The 18333-nt window shown below is 40.5% G+C and overlaps 3 protein-coding genes across 7 annotated transcripts in view; all 3 read left to right on the top strand.

The window, feature by feature from the left end:
• The window catches only part of mwh (multiple wing hairs), a 466270-nt gene that overhangs the window by 376680 nt on the left and 71257 nt on the right, over nucleotides 1-18333 (top strand). The window lies entirely within an intron of this gene.
• LOC137243512 (lysozyme 1-like) lies at nucleotides 863-1371 on the top strand. The gene has a single exon (XM_067771300.1). It carries the CDS (start codon nucleotides 881-883, stop codon nucleotides 1304-1306), a length of 426 nt encoding a protein of 141 aa, XP_067627401.1. The 5' UTR covers nucleotides 863-880; the 3' UTR covers nucleotides 1307-1371.
• On the top strand, nucleotides 12172-12695 carry LOC137243508 (lysozyme 1-like). The gene has a single exon (XM_067771297.1). It carries the CDS (start codon nucleotides 12205-12207, stop codon nucleotides 12628-12630), a length of 426 nt encoding a protein of 141 aa, XP_067627398.1. The 5' UTR covers nucleotides 12172-12204; the 3' UTR covers nucleotides 12631-12695.

Genomic DNA, 18333 nt, shown 5'->3' on the forward strand with positions numbered 1-18333 from the left:
GTTTAGGTACTTCAGTGAAACACCAAGCCAGTCAGAAAAATATTGGTTTTCAACTAGCATTTTCTGACTGATATCAAACTGTCTGAAAAGCCCGAAACTTGCACCCACGCTTATACTATGCAAATTTTTGGACAATACTGCAGCTGAAAAAATCCACTCGATTTTTTATTTAACTTTTACTGTTTGCAGCATTAAGGCACAAAGGCACTTAAACTATTCTCACTTCCATGATTATAGCAGGCATTTTTGTTCATTGATCATTTGACATTACTTGATTTCTTACTCACATATTACGATCAATTAAGTATATGGACTCCTCTCTGTACCCCAATTTAAAAAAAAAACTCGATAGCTGTATCTGAATTGAATTTTTAATTTTCAATTTATATATAAACTTTTCATACCCACCGTTCACAAATGCAAATGCAGTGGCCATATCGAAAATTCCTTAATATCGGGTAGTAGTTAAGAAATTAAAAATTTACTAATAAAACATACAATTAAAGCGTACTCGTACATGCACATGTACAGAGATACCACGTGCTTCCGTGGCCCATTGAAGGCAGTGACCGACTTTAAGAGGTTACTGTCGAGGTTAACATCGCAAATTGCAGGATTATATTGATTGAAGATAACATAATTCGTTGAACTAAAACTATTTTTAATCAATAACACTTAGGCATTGATTGACAAATCTCACTGCTAACGTCTTCAATCTTAGTTTAATATACACGCGCAGGTAAAATGACTATTATCTTTTTCTACTCAATAAATTCGATTACAACGATTATGATTGTTCACATTTTTTTACACAAAATTAAATATATCAGTCGAATTTCTCTAAGGCAATTAAATATTTTGTTTGCACTTCACAATCAATATGAAAGTTCTTGTTTGCTTTATAATGGCATTGGCCTTGGCTGCACCGGCCTTTGGTAAAACATTTACTCGCTGCTCGCTAGCTATGGAGATGTATAACATGGGTATGCCGAAGGATGAATTGGCTCGATGGACCTGCATTGCGGATAATGAGAGCTCGTATCGTACGGACGTTGTAGGCCCAACCAATAAAAATGGCTCCAAGGATTATGGCATCTTCCAAATAAATAACAAATTTTGGTGTCAAGTCGCCGATGGCTCAACCTCGTCCAATGGATGTGATGTTAATTGCAGCGCTTTGTTGACCGATGATATTACCGATTCAGTGAATTGCGCACGCAATATTCAGAACAAACAGGGTTGGACTGCTTGGTCGACTTGGAAATTCTGTAATGGTGCCCTGCCTTCCATTGATTCGTGCTTTTAGACGGTGAATGGTGGGTATCAAGAGTTTATATTTAAATTGAAAAATAAAAATTCAATTCAGAGACAGCTATGGAGTTTTTTTTTTTTTACTGGGGTTACAGAAAAGAGTCCTTATACTTAATTGATCGTAATATGTGAGTAAGAAATCAAGTAATGCCATATGATCAATGAACAAAAATTCCAACTATAATCATGGAAGTGAGAATAGTTTAAGTGCCTTTGTGCCTTAATGCTTCATATAGTAAAGGTTAAATGAAAAATCTAGTGGATTTTTTTCAGCCGCAGTATTGTTCGAAAATTTTTACAGTATAAATGTTGGTCCAAGTTTGGCACTTTTCCGACAAGTTTGATATCAGTCTGAAAATTCTATTTGAAACCCAATATTTTCCTGACTGGCTTGGTGTTTCACTGAAGTATACTTTGCGTTTAACGAAAGCAGTGCTTCGATGTCATTGTCCATGCCATCGGATACACAGTGAACTCCAATCAGACAATTTTGGATTAGGTTCACAAGACTTCCACTTGGAGATATTTATGTCCATTGTGAATGCTCTCAGCAAGTAGCCCGTTGGTCTTTTACATTTTTTTTGGCCGCGATGAGATGACAGTTTAAGCTTGTCTAACATACCTAGAATAAATATCCCAGATGAAGCGAAACTTATTCTTAAGGCGAGTGTATAGAAGGGCTAGGAATTTGGGACAATCCATTGCAGAAGCAAAATCATAGAAAGAGGATAAATCGAAAGCGGATAAAAATATTACATTCAGGATACCGATAGCAGATAACACAGTTAATGCATCCAATACCACTCACGAAATAAAGGAAAATGGCGAAGGATAGACCAACACACTTGACAAGCCTCTGTCACTTACCACAGCACAGTTCAACTAGCAGTAAAATTTTTTAAAAACAAAAAAGCTCCTGCAAGGAATCCCAGAGGCTATTAAATATAAAATAAAACTGCCCGAAAATAATGTTGGCTCTTTATAACGCATTCCCAAGGGCGGATAGTTTCCAGAAACATGGAAGCAACCGAAAGCAATGTTCATTAGCAAGGAAAACAGCCATCCAAACTCGCCAAAGCCATTGAAAAAACAGTAAGAGTACCTACCAAGTAGGTAGCATAGGTCTGGAAAATGCACCTTAAATACAAAGAGACGTTCTTACAAGCGTGCACTCAGAGAAAAACGCGATTCTAAAATCCAGCACCACCGGACTCAATTCAAACTTCTCATGTTCTTACTTTTTTACACTCAGCTGAGCAGAGCTCACAGAGTATATTAACTTTGTTCGCAAAACGGCAATCCGTAACGGCATAAACTAATCGAGATAGATATAGACTTCTATATATCAAAATGATCTGGGCGAAAAAAGAAATTTATTTAGCCATGTCCGTCCGTCCGTCCGTAAACACGATAACTTGAGTAAATTTTGAGGTATCTTGATGAAATTTGGTATCTAGGTTCGTGCGCACTCATCTCAGATCAATATTTAAAATGAACGAAATCGGACTATAACCACGCCCACTTTTTCGATATCGAAAATTTCGAAAAACGGAAAAAGTGCGATAATGCATTACCAAAGACAGGTAAAGCGATGAAACTTGGTACGTGGGTTGAACTTATGACGCAGAGTAGAAAATTAGTAAAATTTTGGACAATGGGCGTGACAGCGCCCACTTTTAAAAGAAGGTAATTTAAAAATTTTGCAAGCTGTAATTTGGCAGCCGTTGAAGATATGATGATGAAATTTGGCAGGAACGTGACTCCTATTACTATGTGTACACTTAATAAAAATTAGCAAAATCGGAGAACTACCACGCCCACTTTTAAAAAAAATTGTTTAAGTAAAATGTTAACAAAAAATTTAATATCTTTACAGTATATAAGTAAATTATGTCAACATTCAACTCCAGTAATGATATGGTACAACAAAATACAAAAATAAAAGAAAATTTCAAAATGGGCGTGGCTCCCCCCTTTTTCATTTAATTTGTTTAGGATACTTTTAATGCCATAAGTCGAACAAAAATTAACCAATGCTTGTGAAATATGGTAGGAGCATAGAATAGACGGTAATTGTTTCCTATGAAAATGGGCGAAATCGGTTGAGCGACGCCCAGGTTTTATTCACAGTCGACCGTCTGTCCTTCCGCTCGGCCCTTAATACGATAACTTGAGCAAAAATCGATATATCTTAACTAAACTTAGTTCACGTACTTATCTGAAGTCACTTTATCTTGGCATAAAAAATGACCGAAATCCGACTATGACCACGCCCACTTTTTCGATATCGAAAATTACGACAAATGAAAAAAAAATGCCATAATTCTATACCAAATATGAAAAAAGGGATGAAACATTGTAATTCGAATGGTTTATTGACGCAAAATATAACTTTAGAAAAAACTTTGTAAAATGGGTGTGACACCTCCCATATTAAGTAGAATAAAACGAAAAAGTTCTGCAGGGCGAAATCAAAAGCCCTTGGAATCTTGGCAGGAATACTGTTCGTGGTATTTCAAATAAAAATTAATTAGCGGTACTCGACATATGATGTTCTGGGTCAACCTGGTTCACATTTTGGTCGATATCTCGAAAACGCTTTCACATGTACAACTAAGGCCCACTTCCTTTTAAAATACTCATTAACACCTTTAATTTGATACCCATATCGTACAAACACATTCTAGAGTCACCCCTGGTCCACCTTTATGGCAATATCTCGAAAAGGCGTCCACCTATAGAACCATGGCCCTCTTAAAATACTCTTTAATACTATCCATTTGATACACATGTCATACAAACACATTCCAGGGTTACCCTAGGTTCATTTTCCTACATGGTGATTTTCCTTATTTTGTCTCCATAGCTCTCAACTGAGTATTTAATGTTCGGTTACACCCGAATTTAGCCTTCCTTACTTGTTTCCTTTTAAGAATTTTAACTTGTTCAGCAACACTTTTTCAACAGCCACTCAACCTTGCTCTGCTACCATGTTGTAATATTTAGAAGAATTCATTTATTTATTACTAATTCATTTATTCAAGTAATAAAATGTACAAAATAACTTTGATATATAAAAGTTAGGTATACAGCAATGCACACACAGTTAGCTTAAAAAAAGAGTATGTATGCAGGTAGGCTTACAACGACAGAGTGAACCAAAGTCGGGCTTTACAAAGTGACGAGGCTTACTTATTTTCCTGTTTCTCAACTATTCATCCGAGCTCACCACTCACGTACTCTTTTACTCAACGCATTGATGCCACAGTTATCAAACCACTAGTAAGACAATATTGTTTCTTCTTGATTATTTTGCACACAACGCATTGTACAAGGTGATGGCTAAGCGAATTCAACCAATTCTCCATGCAGAAGAATGTCAAGTCAAAATAAAATTTTCATTGATTTCGATTAACTAACATATTGTTGTACAAGATGTTGTATGGAAAATAATCAAGAAGAAGCAATCAGCTGTTGGGATAACAATAACTGGTACTGAGTTCGTGTTGGCCTTGTACGACAATATGTCAGTTAATCGAATCCAATAAATTTTTTTTTCACTCGACATTCTCATGCACGGCGAATTGGTTGAATTCGCTTTGCCATCACCTTGTATAGATTCGCCTTGATTAAAGCATAGCACTTACGGCAAATAGTAGACCTTGTTAACAGCCTAATTTAATATGTCAAGATAGCTGAGATTGTTTATCTCAAACTAAATTTCAATTATTGGAGAACAGATGTGGTGGTTTCCCTATACAATAATAATAAAACACTTCTTAATATAGTGATTGTAAAACCAATGGTGACAACAATAAAAAATCGCTGGTTCAGATGAAAACGAATATTATTTGATATTAGAATCCTTTGTCGGATATTGATACGGTGCGCTTCGCAAACCTAAATCTTTCAACCATCTCGGAAAGAAATTAGTGTGACCACGTTGAGCCAACGATTAGCTCTTTGATGGATCAGGTGCTTCGGGATATAAATACCTGGGCATTTAATGTCGAGTTGACAGCAAACGCAGAGAAGATGCATATAGTCTTGTTTACTAAGAGGTACAAGGTCCCAAATTGAAACAGGCAAAAGTCAGGAAGGGTGACCCTGCAGGAGAAAGCTTGCACAAAATATCTAGAAATCATTTTATACAGTAAATTGTCGTGGAAGCTCAACGTGGAGGGGTGGGTGAAGAAGGTCTCGGCGGCACTTTATGCATGTATAAGAATGCTGGGTTGGACGGGGGATTTATCGCCCTCTCTCTCATTAGGTATTTACATTGATTGTAAACCCTATCCTATAATATGGTGTACTTGTTTGTTGAACTGCCACACCAAAAAGAACCCACCTTAAAAAGTTAGACGGGATATGTCGGCTCACAATGGTTAGCATTACGGGAGCCCTACGACCAACCTCGACGGCTGTATATATGACATTCTGCACATCCCAATTGTACACCTGGTAGCAAAGAACATACTATTAACAACTGCAACGAGACTCGTTACCTCGGGCGGCTTAAGCGCAGACCATACGGCTGTAGTAGTAAAAATAAATAAATGTAAGACGAGATAACCTCCGAAGAGATTTTATTCCGATCTTCTCTTCCAATTTGCATCGTGCTCTTTTTAATATTTTGTAAAAACGGCATCTGAAAGGGAGATGAGTTTTCACTGAGAATCTCATTGAAAAATCTTGTTTCTAAAATTTTGGTGCTGCTTTGCCCGGGGCTTGAACCAGGGATCTTGTGTAGTAGGCGGAGTACGCTACCACCACACCACCACGGCTGCAATAGTAGTAAAGTGTCATCAATTACAGGACGAACTGACTACCTGATTCCCTATGTGCGCTTCGAGGGGGCTCTTAAAATCACAATAGAGTTGAAAGGTTTAAGCAAGGGTGCTGAAATGGCGAGCGAGGCGATATATGTGTGCACAGATGGTTCCAAAGTAGTGGAAGAAGAAGTGTCTGCGGAATACTGTGATTATCCGGAAATAAACAGATCCTACAAGCTACCAGATCACTGTAGTGTTTTTCAGGCGCAAGTAGTAGCTGTAACCACAAGAGTAGAAACACTAGAAGAAAATAACTCAAATTGCAGCCGCGTCAACTTTTATGTTGACAGCCAAGCAGCAATTAAGGCATTAAACTCGCATAGTACAGCATCTAAAAGTGTGTTAGAGTGAAAGCAATCCCTGGGAAGAATTGGGAGAGGGATAAGAAGTATACATCTATATTGAGTCGTAAGGTTTATGGGAAGAGATGGGAATGAAAAAGCGGATGAAATTGATTGGGTGAGACTAAAAGAAAGCGAGCGGTGCACACGATCGACCAAGCGGCAAAGGTGTGAACACAAGTGCGGGGCTGTAAAGTGTGGAAGTTCATGTGCAGATCGCGCTTCTGGTGTCACAGGCCTTCAAATTAGGCTTGGTTAGTGATAGCAGTTGTGGAAGAGAAAACGATCGAGTATGTTTTGTGCTCGTGCACTGCGCTTGCCAGGCTAAGACTCCAGCTATTACGAGTGAAACAGGAAGTGACAGAAAGCGTCTAGTATTTGCCAATAGGACGAAGTTATTTTATATCATACATAGGTCCTGCTTTTAATACGGTTTTCCAGTTTTGTAGTTAAAAAAAAAAATTCTGGCAACAGCACGTACTCAGTCAATCTATGTGAGGCCTCATGGGCTGGCGAGTTCAGCCCAACGTAACCTAAAGTTGATCCTTTAATCCGGTTATGTAGGTCAGCTTGGGGATTCAACTATGCCCCTATACCGCAACAATGTGTCATCCCTTGTGGGGAAAATAACCTTTGGTAATCTGGTTTATATTTTTTGATATATGTATATGCACTTTAAAACATAATTCGACTACTTTGCATATTTTTCCAATTTGTTAATAAAACTCTTTTAAGATTTTCCACCAATTATTGTTTTAAAAAGCAAAAAGCATGTCTTATTAACCAACTAACAATTTGTATTGTAATGTGTTTCCGTCTTTAATGCGAGGAAGCAACGAAACAATGTAATTTAGTCAAATTGCTCTTACATGCTTTTCGAAACACATTTTTAGCTTTTTCAATAATAATTCGCTTAAATTTCACATAATTCATTGAGCACGCACTGCTATTTTAGTTTTATTATTCACTTGTCTTCATGCACGCCCACAATTACTTCCGAAGGCTATCAAATATGAAAGCACCCACCAGCGCCAGCACCAACAACACCACACAATTTTTCCACTACCAACCACACAACTACCAACTCAGTTCCATCACCAATACAAGTCAATGGTGGCGTCAAATATGGCTTATTTACCGCTGTTATCGTTTCAAATCTTTTTACGAGTATTATTCACTTTTTGTTTTTGCTTTTTCCTATTTCTCATTATTACTAACTAAGCATTTCATAGACACTTTGCGTAGCCCAATGCCTTTGGCGGCAGCAATCACATAATTTATGCAGTTTTGCTCCATCAATGCACTTCACACAATTTGCCTTACCAGCAAGTATATTGCGCGCCTGCGCAATACAGCACAATTCAAATGAACTTCAACTGAAAAGTGCGCGCAATTAGATGTTTCTGCAACATTAACTGCACACCGATAAAATTATCTTTGTTAGGTTTTGTAAAAAAAGATAAAATATTAACATTTCAAAAAATCATTAAAATAGAGCTGTGGAGTCTTTTCACTTGCTCTGCATTTTCATTGCATGTTTTTTTTTTTTTGGATTTGGAGATTAACTGATCTTTGATCTCAGTGAAAATTGCCATCCTTTGCCTTTGGCTGAAATTTGGTTCAATAGTTGCTTGTGTATTAGCACCTAAGAATGTTTTGCTAAATATTGTGAACTTGCCCTTAAATCAAGAAAAATATAGGTTTCCAAACCACTTACAATCTAATGACTATTAAAAAAAAATGTTTATATTGAAAAGTTTAACACAAAAATTTACCTTACGCTAAAAACTCAAAAATTTAATAAAATTTAAATATGAATGAGAAAACTTTGTTCGCTATCGTAGATCTTAAACAATACCAAAACAATCACATTAAATTCATTTTAAAAATTTAAATGAGCACGGAGTGGCTGTAGCTCTGGCAGTCATGTTGTCTTTTCCTCCCAGGCGTTTCAGTACAATTTAGCACCACCCTCAGGGATTCTGCTATATTCAGCAAAACATACGCTGCCCACCTTAAAAGTATTCGAGTAAAACTTATAATTTTTTCAGAGAAGTTTTCACTGTAGAAATACACGTTGAAGATTTGCTAATCAATAGCCGAGAGCGACCTTCCCTTGAACAATATTCGAGTAAAACTTATAATTTTTTCAGAGAAGCTTTTACTGTAGAAATACACGTTGAAGATTTGCTAATCAATAGCCGAGAGCGACCTTCCCTTGAACAATTTTTTCAAAGCACTCCCATGACTGATTAAGCTTTCACGCAGCTCTTTGTATTTCGGGTTGTAATGACGCAAATGTCGTATGAATACGCGAATATGGCTTCATGACTAGGGTTAGTTCTTTCTTTTTAATAATAGGAGTAACCTCGTTAGTCTTAGGTTGTAAGACCTGCACAACCCCACGCTTGGGTGCATGTTCTTCCCTCCTGGTCGATTATGTGCAACTCTCGCCTTCTCGTAATCTCGCCCAATCTAATTGGGACGTTGTTGTTGTTGTTGTATTAAAGATATCTAAGGTTTTGGGGAGTGTTATCGATGTTGATGATACTTTGATTGATCCTTTGCCGGATATAGATCCGATATGCTCTGGTAACAAAGCACCATTTAGTTAATCTAGCCAGAACACCTCGGGAACGATTAATATGGCCATATTATAGCCTCTTGTGAAACTCCTTAAAGGAAGTTTTTTGATTTTAATATATTTTAGAGCTAGTTGTAACTGTGCTGTGATAAATGACTGAGGTTTGTCAAGCGTGTTGTTCTAGCTTTCACTATTTTCCTTTATTTTGTAAGTGGTATTGGATGCATTAACTCTGTTATCTGTCATCGGTATTCTGAATGTAATATTTTTGTCCTTCTTCGAATTCTCTTCTTCCAATGACTTTGCCTCTGCAATGGATTGTCCCAAACGCCTAGCCCTTGTATACACTCGCCTTAAGAATAAGCAGTTTCGCTTCATCTGGGCTATTTCTTCTAGGTACACAAGCTTAAACTGTCATCTCACGGCGACCACGAAAAATTAAAAAGACCAACGGGGTACTCACTGGGAGCATTCCCAATGCACATAAATGTCTCCAACATTGTACGAGAATGAGCCAGCAGCTTTGCACAAATATTTGTTATTTATTTGAAAGATGACATAATCCTTGGTGCCATTTGAATTGCTTTGGCCTACAGCGTCAGTACGATACAAGCTCTGATTATCAACAATGCAGGTCCATCGAGCCAATTCATCCTTCGGCACACCCATGTTATACATCTCCTTAGCTAGCGAGTAAATATTTTATCAAAGGCCGGTGCAGCCAAGGCCAATGCCATTATAAAGCAAACAAGAACTTTCATATTGATTGTGAAGTGCAAACAAAATATTTAATTGCCTTAGATAAATTCGACTGTTTTTATAAAAAATTTTGTGTAAAAAAAATTGTACAATCATAATCGTTGCAATCGAATTTATTCGGAAAGCCCCTTTTACTTTGAACCACACTATTTCCCACGGTAGTCCGATATGCTGTTGTTGTTGTTATTGTTGTTGTAGCAGTGGTTGCCTGCTTGTGTTTTTTGGCTTCATACGGCTCTGTTTATAGGTGCCGTATTTCCTCATAATATTTACGAAGATGACTCCTTAAGCCCCTGGGCGGCGTTGGCTCATCAATCAGATGTCTGTTGGGATGCCTAGGTTTCTGGTTAGTATTTCATTTCTCTCCCTAATGTGGAGTATTCTCGCCTCATTATGTAGATGGTGTTCTGGAGACATAAGAAGACAACCCGTGGCGGTTCTGAGGGTAGTACTTTGACAGGCCTGTAGCTTCTTCCAGTAAGTAGTCTTTAGGCTTGGCGACCATATCGGGGACGCATAGCAATCAACCGGCTGGCCAATGTCTTTTTAAGTGGTAATGAGCTTTTCTTTATCTTTTCCCAAGCACTGCCAGCAAGAGATTTTAGGATTTTATGACGGCTCTGGATTTACCGTACAATTGCGGCTGCATGCTCACCAAAACATCACACCCAAGATTTTGAGGTGTAAGACAGCCGGCAGCGTAGTGCCATTGTCGTGGATATTCAAAATGGTCGACATTTGCGACGTCCATGTTGTAAATAAGGTCCGCGATGAATTAGTCGGTGATAATGTCAGGTTTCGCGAGGTGAAAAAACTGGAGAGATCAGGGAGGTAGCCGTTTATTTTGTAGCAAAGCTCATCGATCTGTGGGCCTGGGCCTGTGGCCATTATTGTGCAGTTATCGGCGTAGGTAAAGCTAGTAACTCTTACTGGTGGCGAAGGTAGCTTTGATATGTAGAAGTTAAACAAAAGTGGGGATAGGACACCACCCTGTGGCACCCCTTGTTTAATTCTTCTTAGTTTTGATGTTGCGTTTCTAAATTGCACTGATGCCTGCCGACCACCCAGATAAATTGCGGTCCACCTTTTAGACTTGAGGGAAGGGTAAACCCTTCCAGGTCTTGCATTAACGTGCCATGGTTGACCATATCTATGTGCGGTCTACTGTTCTATGGTGTTGATTTTGATTTAAACCGCAATTTATCTGGGCGCTAATGGCATTTAGCGCGGTAGTTGTGCTACGAAGTTTTCTAAAGCCATGCTGATGACTGATTAGTTGCAAATTTGCTTTGAAATAGGGGAGCAAAATGGCCTCTAGTGTCTTGGCTACTGGCGATAGGAGAGATATCGGGCGATATAAATCCCCTATGTTAGCTGGTTTCCCAGGCTTTAGTAGCGGGACCACCTTGGCCATTTTCCATTTTTCGGGAATGACAAAGTTGGAAAGGGACAGGTTGAAGACATGTGCTAAATATTTGAAACCCCCTTTACCTAGGCTTTTAAGCATCGGCATGGCTATGCCGTCTAGCCCACTATGGTCCGACACACCCTTCAAGATTGTTAAGGACATGCATCCATTTCTAGTGCGCAATGTCTAACAGTCCATTGAATGTTAGATGCAAAACGACCCTTAAAAATGTTTCTGAATATGCATTTCAACTTTCTGAATAAAACCGAAGAAGGTGTATTTAAATATATTATACAGAAATAATATTTGAACAGATGAATTGAAAATGGGGGTGACGTGAATATACCAATTGATTTTACAATGAAAAGGGAAAAAGTTGGCAATTTCTTTTAAGAAAACAACTAATTACGGAGTTTTAGACTAACACAAAATAATTCAAAAAGTATGGTTACCAAGTCTGCTAAAATAGGTAATTCCGGTTTATGTGTTCAAAACCCGGAAGGCAGTTTGATGATGCAAATGCAGTGGCCATATCGAAAATTCTTGAATATATGGTAGTATTTAAGAAACTAAAAATTTACTAATAAAACATACAATTAAAGCGTGTACATGTACAGAGATACCACGTGCTTCCGCGGCCCATTGAAGCCAGTGACCGACTTTAAGAGGTTACTGTCGAGGTTAACATCGCAAATTGCAGGATTATATTGATTGAAGATAACATAATTCGTTGAACTCAAACTATTTTTAATCAATAACACTTTGGCATTGATTGACAAATCTCACTGCTAACGTCTTCAATCTTAGTTTAATATACACGCGCAGGTAAAATGACTATTATCTTTTTCTACTCAATAAATTCGATTGCAACGATTATGATTGTTAACATTTTTTTACACAAAATTTACTATAAAAGCAGTCGAATTTCTCTAAGGCAATTAAATATTTTGTTTGCACTTCACAATCAATATGAAAGTTCTTGTTTGCTTTATAATGGCATTGGCCTTGGCTGCACCGGCCTTTGGTAAAACATTTACTCGCTGCTCGCTAGCTATGGAGATGTATAACATGGGTGTGCCGAAGGATGAATTGGCTCGATGGACCTGCATTGCGGATAATGAGAGCTCGTATCGTACAGACGTTGTAGGCCCAACCAATAAAAATGGCTCCAAGGATTATGGCATCTTCCAAATAAATAACAAATTTTGGTGTCAAGCCGCCGATGGCTCAACCTCGTCCAATGGATGTGATGTTAATTGCAGCGCTTTGTTGACCGATGATATTACCGATTCAGTGACGTGCGCACGCAAGATTCAGAACAAACAGGGTTGGACTGCTTGGTCGACTTGGAAATTCTGCAATGGTGCCCTGCCTTCTATTGATTCGTGCTTTTAGACGGTGAATGGTGGGTATCAAGAGTTTATATATAAATTGAAAAATAAAAATTCAATTCAGAGACAGCTATGGAGTTTTTTTTTTATTGGGGTTCGTAATCGTAATATTTGAGTAGGTTAGGTTAGGTTGAACTGGCTGGTCCATGAGGACCTCACATAGATTGAGTAAGTCCGCAGTGTTACCAGAAGTTTGTTTTAACGACCAAACTGATAAACCCTATCAAAAACCAGGACCTATGTTATAATACAACTCCGTCCTCTTGGCAAATACTATAAGCTTCCTAGGACTTAAGCCACTTGCTGCTTCTAGATCTGACAGCTGTATCACTCCTAATAGCTGGAGTCTTAGCCTTGCAAGCGCAGGGCACGAGCACAGAACATGCTCGACCGTTTCCAGCCCGCACATCCTACATCTGCTATCACTGACCAAGCCTAATATAAAGGCATGTGACGCCAGAAGGCAGTATCCTCTCTTTTTAATGATAGAAGCAACTTTGTTAGTCTAAGGTTGTAAGACCTGCACATAATTTTCGACACTTTATAGCCGCGCGCTTGAACCCACGGCTTTCCTGCTTTGTCGATCATTTGCACCTCTCGCCTTCGCTTAATTTCGCCCAGTCTAATTGGGACGTCTACGGAGCAAGCTTCAAGGGATGCGCCCTTTTTAGCTAGTTCATCCGCTTTTTCATTCCCATCTATTTTCATATGCCCTGGGACCCAATATAGATGTATGCTTCTCCCTGCCTCGATTCTCTCCAGGGACTGTTTATACTCTAACACGCATCTAGATGCTGTGCTATGCGAGATTATTGCCTTCATTGCTGCTTGACTGTCAATATAAAAGATAACACGATTGCAGCTTGGGCTATTTTCTTCCAGGGTTTCTACTGCTTTGGTTACGGCTACTATTTCCGCTTGAAAACGCTACAGTAATCCGGCAGCCTGTAGAATCAGTTTATTTCCGGATCAGCACAGTATACCGCAGGCCCTACTCCTTCCACTACTTTGGAACCATCTGTGTACACATGTATCGCCTCGTCCGTCATTTGAGCACCCTTGCGCCAACCTTCCACCTCTATTGTGGCCTTAAGATCGCCCTCGAAGCGCAGATAGGGAATTAGTTAGTCTGTTCGTCTTGTGATTGATGGCGCTATACTACTATGGCCGTTTGGTCGGCGCTCAAGCTGCCCCGAGGCACCGAGTCTGGTTGCAGTGGTTAACGCTATGTTCTTTGCCACCAGGTCTACAGGCATACAGTGCAGCTGTCGATATAGTTTTCAGGGCTTCCGTAATGCTAAGCATTGATAGTCTGCATACCCCTCTAATTGTTTGAGGTAGGTTGCTTTTTGTGTGGCTTTCCTCCAAACAAGAACTCCATAGTATAGGATAGGGCTTACAATCGCTGTAAAACCCCAATTAGAAAGAGAGGGCGATAAGCCCCACGTACACCCCAGCATTCTTTTACATGCATAAAGTTCCGTTGAAGCCTTCTTCACCCTCTCCTCCACGTTGAGCTTCCATGACAGCTTAATGTCTAGGATGATTCCTAGATATTTTGTGCGAGGTTTCTCCTGTAGGGTCACCCCTCCTATCTTAGGCCTAATCCAATTCGGGGCCTTGTACCTCTTTGTATACAAGACCATATTCGTTTTATCCGCGTTGACTTTCAACCCGACATTTGATGCCCAGGTATGAATATCCCGAAGCGCCCGATCCATCAAAGAGCTAATCGTTGGAAGGCACTCTCCACTTAGGACAATTGCAACGTGATCCGCGTAAGCCGTAAGTCTTACGGGTCCCTCCTCGAATCGCCTGATCAGTTGGTTGATGACCAGCGTCCACAGCAGAGGTGATAGCATCCCTCCCTGCGGCGTCCCCCTGTCCACTGATTTCGTGGCCTCGTACAGTCCCCATTGTGATGTAGTCTTCCTGCAATTTAACATGCAGCCGATCCATCTCTTTAAGGCTGGATTTACTTTAATGTAATTAAGACCATCCATAATAGCCCATTTAGAGACATTATTGAAAGCCCCGGCAATGTCTTGAAGACTCTTAGAGCATATTCCTTATATTCCAGGGCTTTCTCTATGCTTATTACCTCCCTATGCAATGCGGTGTTTTGTTATACGCAGTCATAAGCGTCCTTGTTAGGAATTCATTAGACTACTCCAGTTCTTCCACATTAGCAACCTCTTTGGGTTGTCCCAGTTTCGTTTCTACCGTTTTCTGGAATTTACTCCAGTTTGTTGACCTAGGGTTTCTAAAGGTTCCTCCCTTCTCTACCCTCTTTAGGAGGATGCTGAAGCTGATATACGCATGGTCGGAGAAGGATGGTCTATCAAGAACCATCCAATCATACCTTGATATATCACGTTCGGAGCTCAGAGTAATATCCAAAACATTGCTGGATGTTGGACCAATGTATGTAGGAACATTTCCCCTGTTGGCTATCTGCAAATTGGGTTGCAGGATGTAACAAAATAGAGATTCGCCTCTCTCGTTCCTATCTGCTCCTCCCCACGCATTGTGGTATGCATCTGCGCATCCGCGCCTATGACCAATGGCCCTTTTCGGCCTTCGTCCTGTACTTGCCTCTTGCACTCCATCGGTGGAACCTCCGCAGCTTGGGCCATGTAGCAGGGTGCCAGGATAAATGCCTGCTAATTCTTTTGCTCAACGGCCACCACTACGGGGTCCTCAGTAGTGTAATTAGGCAGCATATATGAATGCAGTTGTTTCCTTGCCATTACTACAGCTCGTACCCGTCCTTCCGTTTTCGCATAGTAAACGCCAAATCCACGGGCGCTAAGTGCAGTAACGTTTCCTCCCGATGAGAGCCGCGGCTCCTGGATCAGCGCCACGTCAAACGAACCCTCCTCAGGGGTTAGGAGGAGTTCGCTCGACGCCACTTTACTGTGTTGGAGGTTTACCTGTAGGACTCGCAGCACCATTGGGCTGTTTGTCCCCCTCCAGCACCTTCGTCGTCGCGTCGCAGTCATCCCCTTGCCCTTTTGGTTTAGAGTGTTCGAAGCCCCTTCAGCCTCTTGTAACTGTTGTGCCGGGTGTTCCTCTGTGCGACTCACGGCATCATCTGGCTGTTGGTCCTCTTCTAGCACCTTCGTGGTAACGTCGGCTACCTTCTCCTGTATTTTTTCCCTTAAGCTTTTGAGGTCCTTTTCGACTTCGCCTACTTCCAGCGTGTTAGGATTTTTATCCTCGGAACTTCTTCTCCTGAGTCGCATGTAAATTTTGCCTGTGCCAAGGACATTGTGCCAAGCTACGTGTACAATATAGCCTCGGCCTGTTTGTTTATTTGGAAGATGTCGAACTGACCTTCTTCCGTAGGCCGAGATACAGTAAGTACTTTCCAATCCTGTGTCGGTATGTTCGGATTCTGATTCTGCAGAAGTCGCAGTGTATCCTCCGACTTCATCACGCATGGTGTCCATACCTTAACTTTTGGTACCGTGGGGATTTGCGCTTTATCCACCACCTCAAACCGCGCGTTCGTGCCTTGCCTTTGGAGGTTTGCAACCACTTCTTCCAGCCAACGCAAGCTCGCGATATTGTCGCACGCTATCATCTTCACACCATTATATCGTCCCCCGAATCAAAGGTTGGAAGGGGCTTTCTTGGTTTGCCGCATCATATTAAGCATTAAGCTAATACGCTCCCTTTCTACAGATCTCCACCTTTCAGTAGTTATCTGTCCGAAAGGACTGCTACGATCAACCAGCGCCATAGTCAGTGACTGCTTTGCCACATCACTCATCTTCTCGTCATCTTAGTGTTAACTCCCTTTGGCACCTCCGAGAAAGCCGGAGTCTTAGCGTTAACTCCCTTTAGCATCTCCGAGAAAGCCGGAGCCTCAGCGTTACCTCCCTTTGGCTTATCTCCTACTTGCGTAGTTGGAACTTCCCTCTGACTCGCAGCTTTCGAGGTAGTTGCAACCTCGCTATTGGGGCCCATCTGTCTTTCAGCTTTGGGCCTACTTGTCTTGTCTATGCGACGGCCCTGCCTCGCGGCTTTGAGACTCGGTCCTTTCTTCCTCTTCAAAGCAGGCTTGTCGCCTTCGGCCGAACGTTGCGTCTTCATTCTGCCATTCGACGCTTCTTCCTCCTCGTACCGGTTGCAAAACCGAGGGTTTCTCGCAGCAAACCTTTTGAACTGCTTTCGACCTACTTCTACTGCTCTTTTACTTCCTCTGCTCCGTACCCTTCTCCACTCTTCTACTCCGTTTTCATTTGTATGCTTTTCCAACACGGAGTTCATTGCTCAGTCCTCCTCTTATCATCCTCCTTATTACAATTTGGTAATGAGTCGTTCATCTTGGTCGTACGACCACCTGCCCGACAAGGCGGGCTCAGGGGTCTGTATTATATACGACGAAAGAACCGTCAGCCACAGCAGCGTCCCTTACTGTGGTAAGGCCATCAACACTTCCCGAGTTGGCCCAGTATCGGGAAAGCTCCGTTCGAATACAGCCGAATTTATCCCCTGGCCGCAAATCGTCCAATAGACACGGTCCGCATAACACCCTGGATTAGGGGGGTGACAGTTCTTGGTCACCGACATCCCGTCGCTCTCCTATGACGCCTAGTGCCTACTCTAGTGAGGGAATATTTGAGTAAAAAATTAAGTACTGCTAAATGATCAATGAACAAAAATTCCTACTATAATTATGGAAGTGCGAATAGTTTAAGTGCCTTCGTGCCTTAATGCTACAGATAGTAAAGGTTAAATCAAAAATCTAGTGGATTTTTTTCAGCCGCAGTATTATCCAAAAATTTGCATAGTATAAGTGCTGGTCCAAGTTTGTTCCTTTTCAGACAAGTTTGATATGAGTCTGAAAATTCTATTTGAAACCCAATATTTTCCTGACTGGCTTGGTGTTTCACTGAAGTAAACTTTGAGTTTAAAGAAAGCAAGCGCATACACTGTGAACTCCAATCAGACAATTTTGGATAAGGTTGACAAGACTTCCACTTGAAGACATTTATGTCCATTGTGAATGCTATCAGTGAGTACTACGCTGATTTTTAAAAATGTTCGTGGTCGCCATGGGATGACAGTCCGTCCGGGATCGCGGTGTGGTCATTTCGCGAATTTTCCGGAACTATTCCGGGATCATGCATCGCCCCTTCCGGAAACATTTCTGTATTGTTTTTATGATCCATCCGGGATAAGCAGGCTAGCGTGAATATCCCATACATTTTGTTTTCTCCTTGCGGATGACCAAAAAATTCTGTGCTAACTCGACTCGTTTAGTGATTTTTCGAGGTTGAATTCAACCTCAAATTGTATGATATTCCCCGTATGATTTATATATAAAATCTATAGTCGTTATTAGGCCTGTAAACATTAAAATAAAAAGTAAAAATTTCTACAAGCTATCTTTTTGATGTCCAGGACTATATTTCTACTATACCAAAAGTGAAAAAAAAAATTTTTGGCTCACCCTTATAATAATAAAAATCCATTTCAAATTTCATCAGTTTATCTGCTTTGATTGATGAATTATCGGATTTGTATAAATTTTCGATATCGAAAAGGTGGGCGTGGTGATCGTTCGATTTCGCCCATTTTCAATATACTCGGGGTCCATATAAGCAAGTATACCAAATTTCGTAGATATATTGCAAATTTACTTAAATTATCTTGTTATCGGACGAATATGGCTTAATCAAAATACCTACATATGTGT

This window comes from Eurosta solidaginis, chromosome 3, assembly GCF_040869045.1.
Source record: "Eurosta solidaginis isolate ZX-2024a chromosome 3, ASM4086904v1, whole genome shotgun sequence".
NCBI lineage: Eukaryota > Metazoa > Arthropoda > Insecta > Diptera > Tephritidae > Eurosta > Eurosta solidaginis.

Excerpts from the sequence above, each read along its gene's own strand:
- LOC137243512 (XM_067771300.1), top strand. The coding sequence starts at position 881 with ATGAAAGTTCTTGTTTGCTTTATAATGGCATTGGCCTTGGCTGCACCG.
- LOC137243508 (XM_067771297.1), top strand. The coding sequence starts at position 12,205 with ATGAAAGTTCTTGTTTGCTTTATAATGGCATTGGCCTTGGCTGCACCG.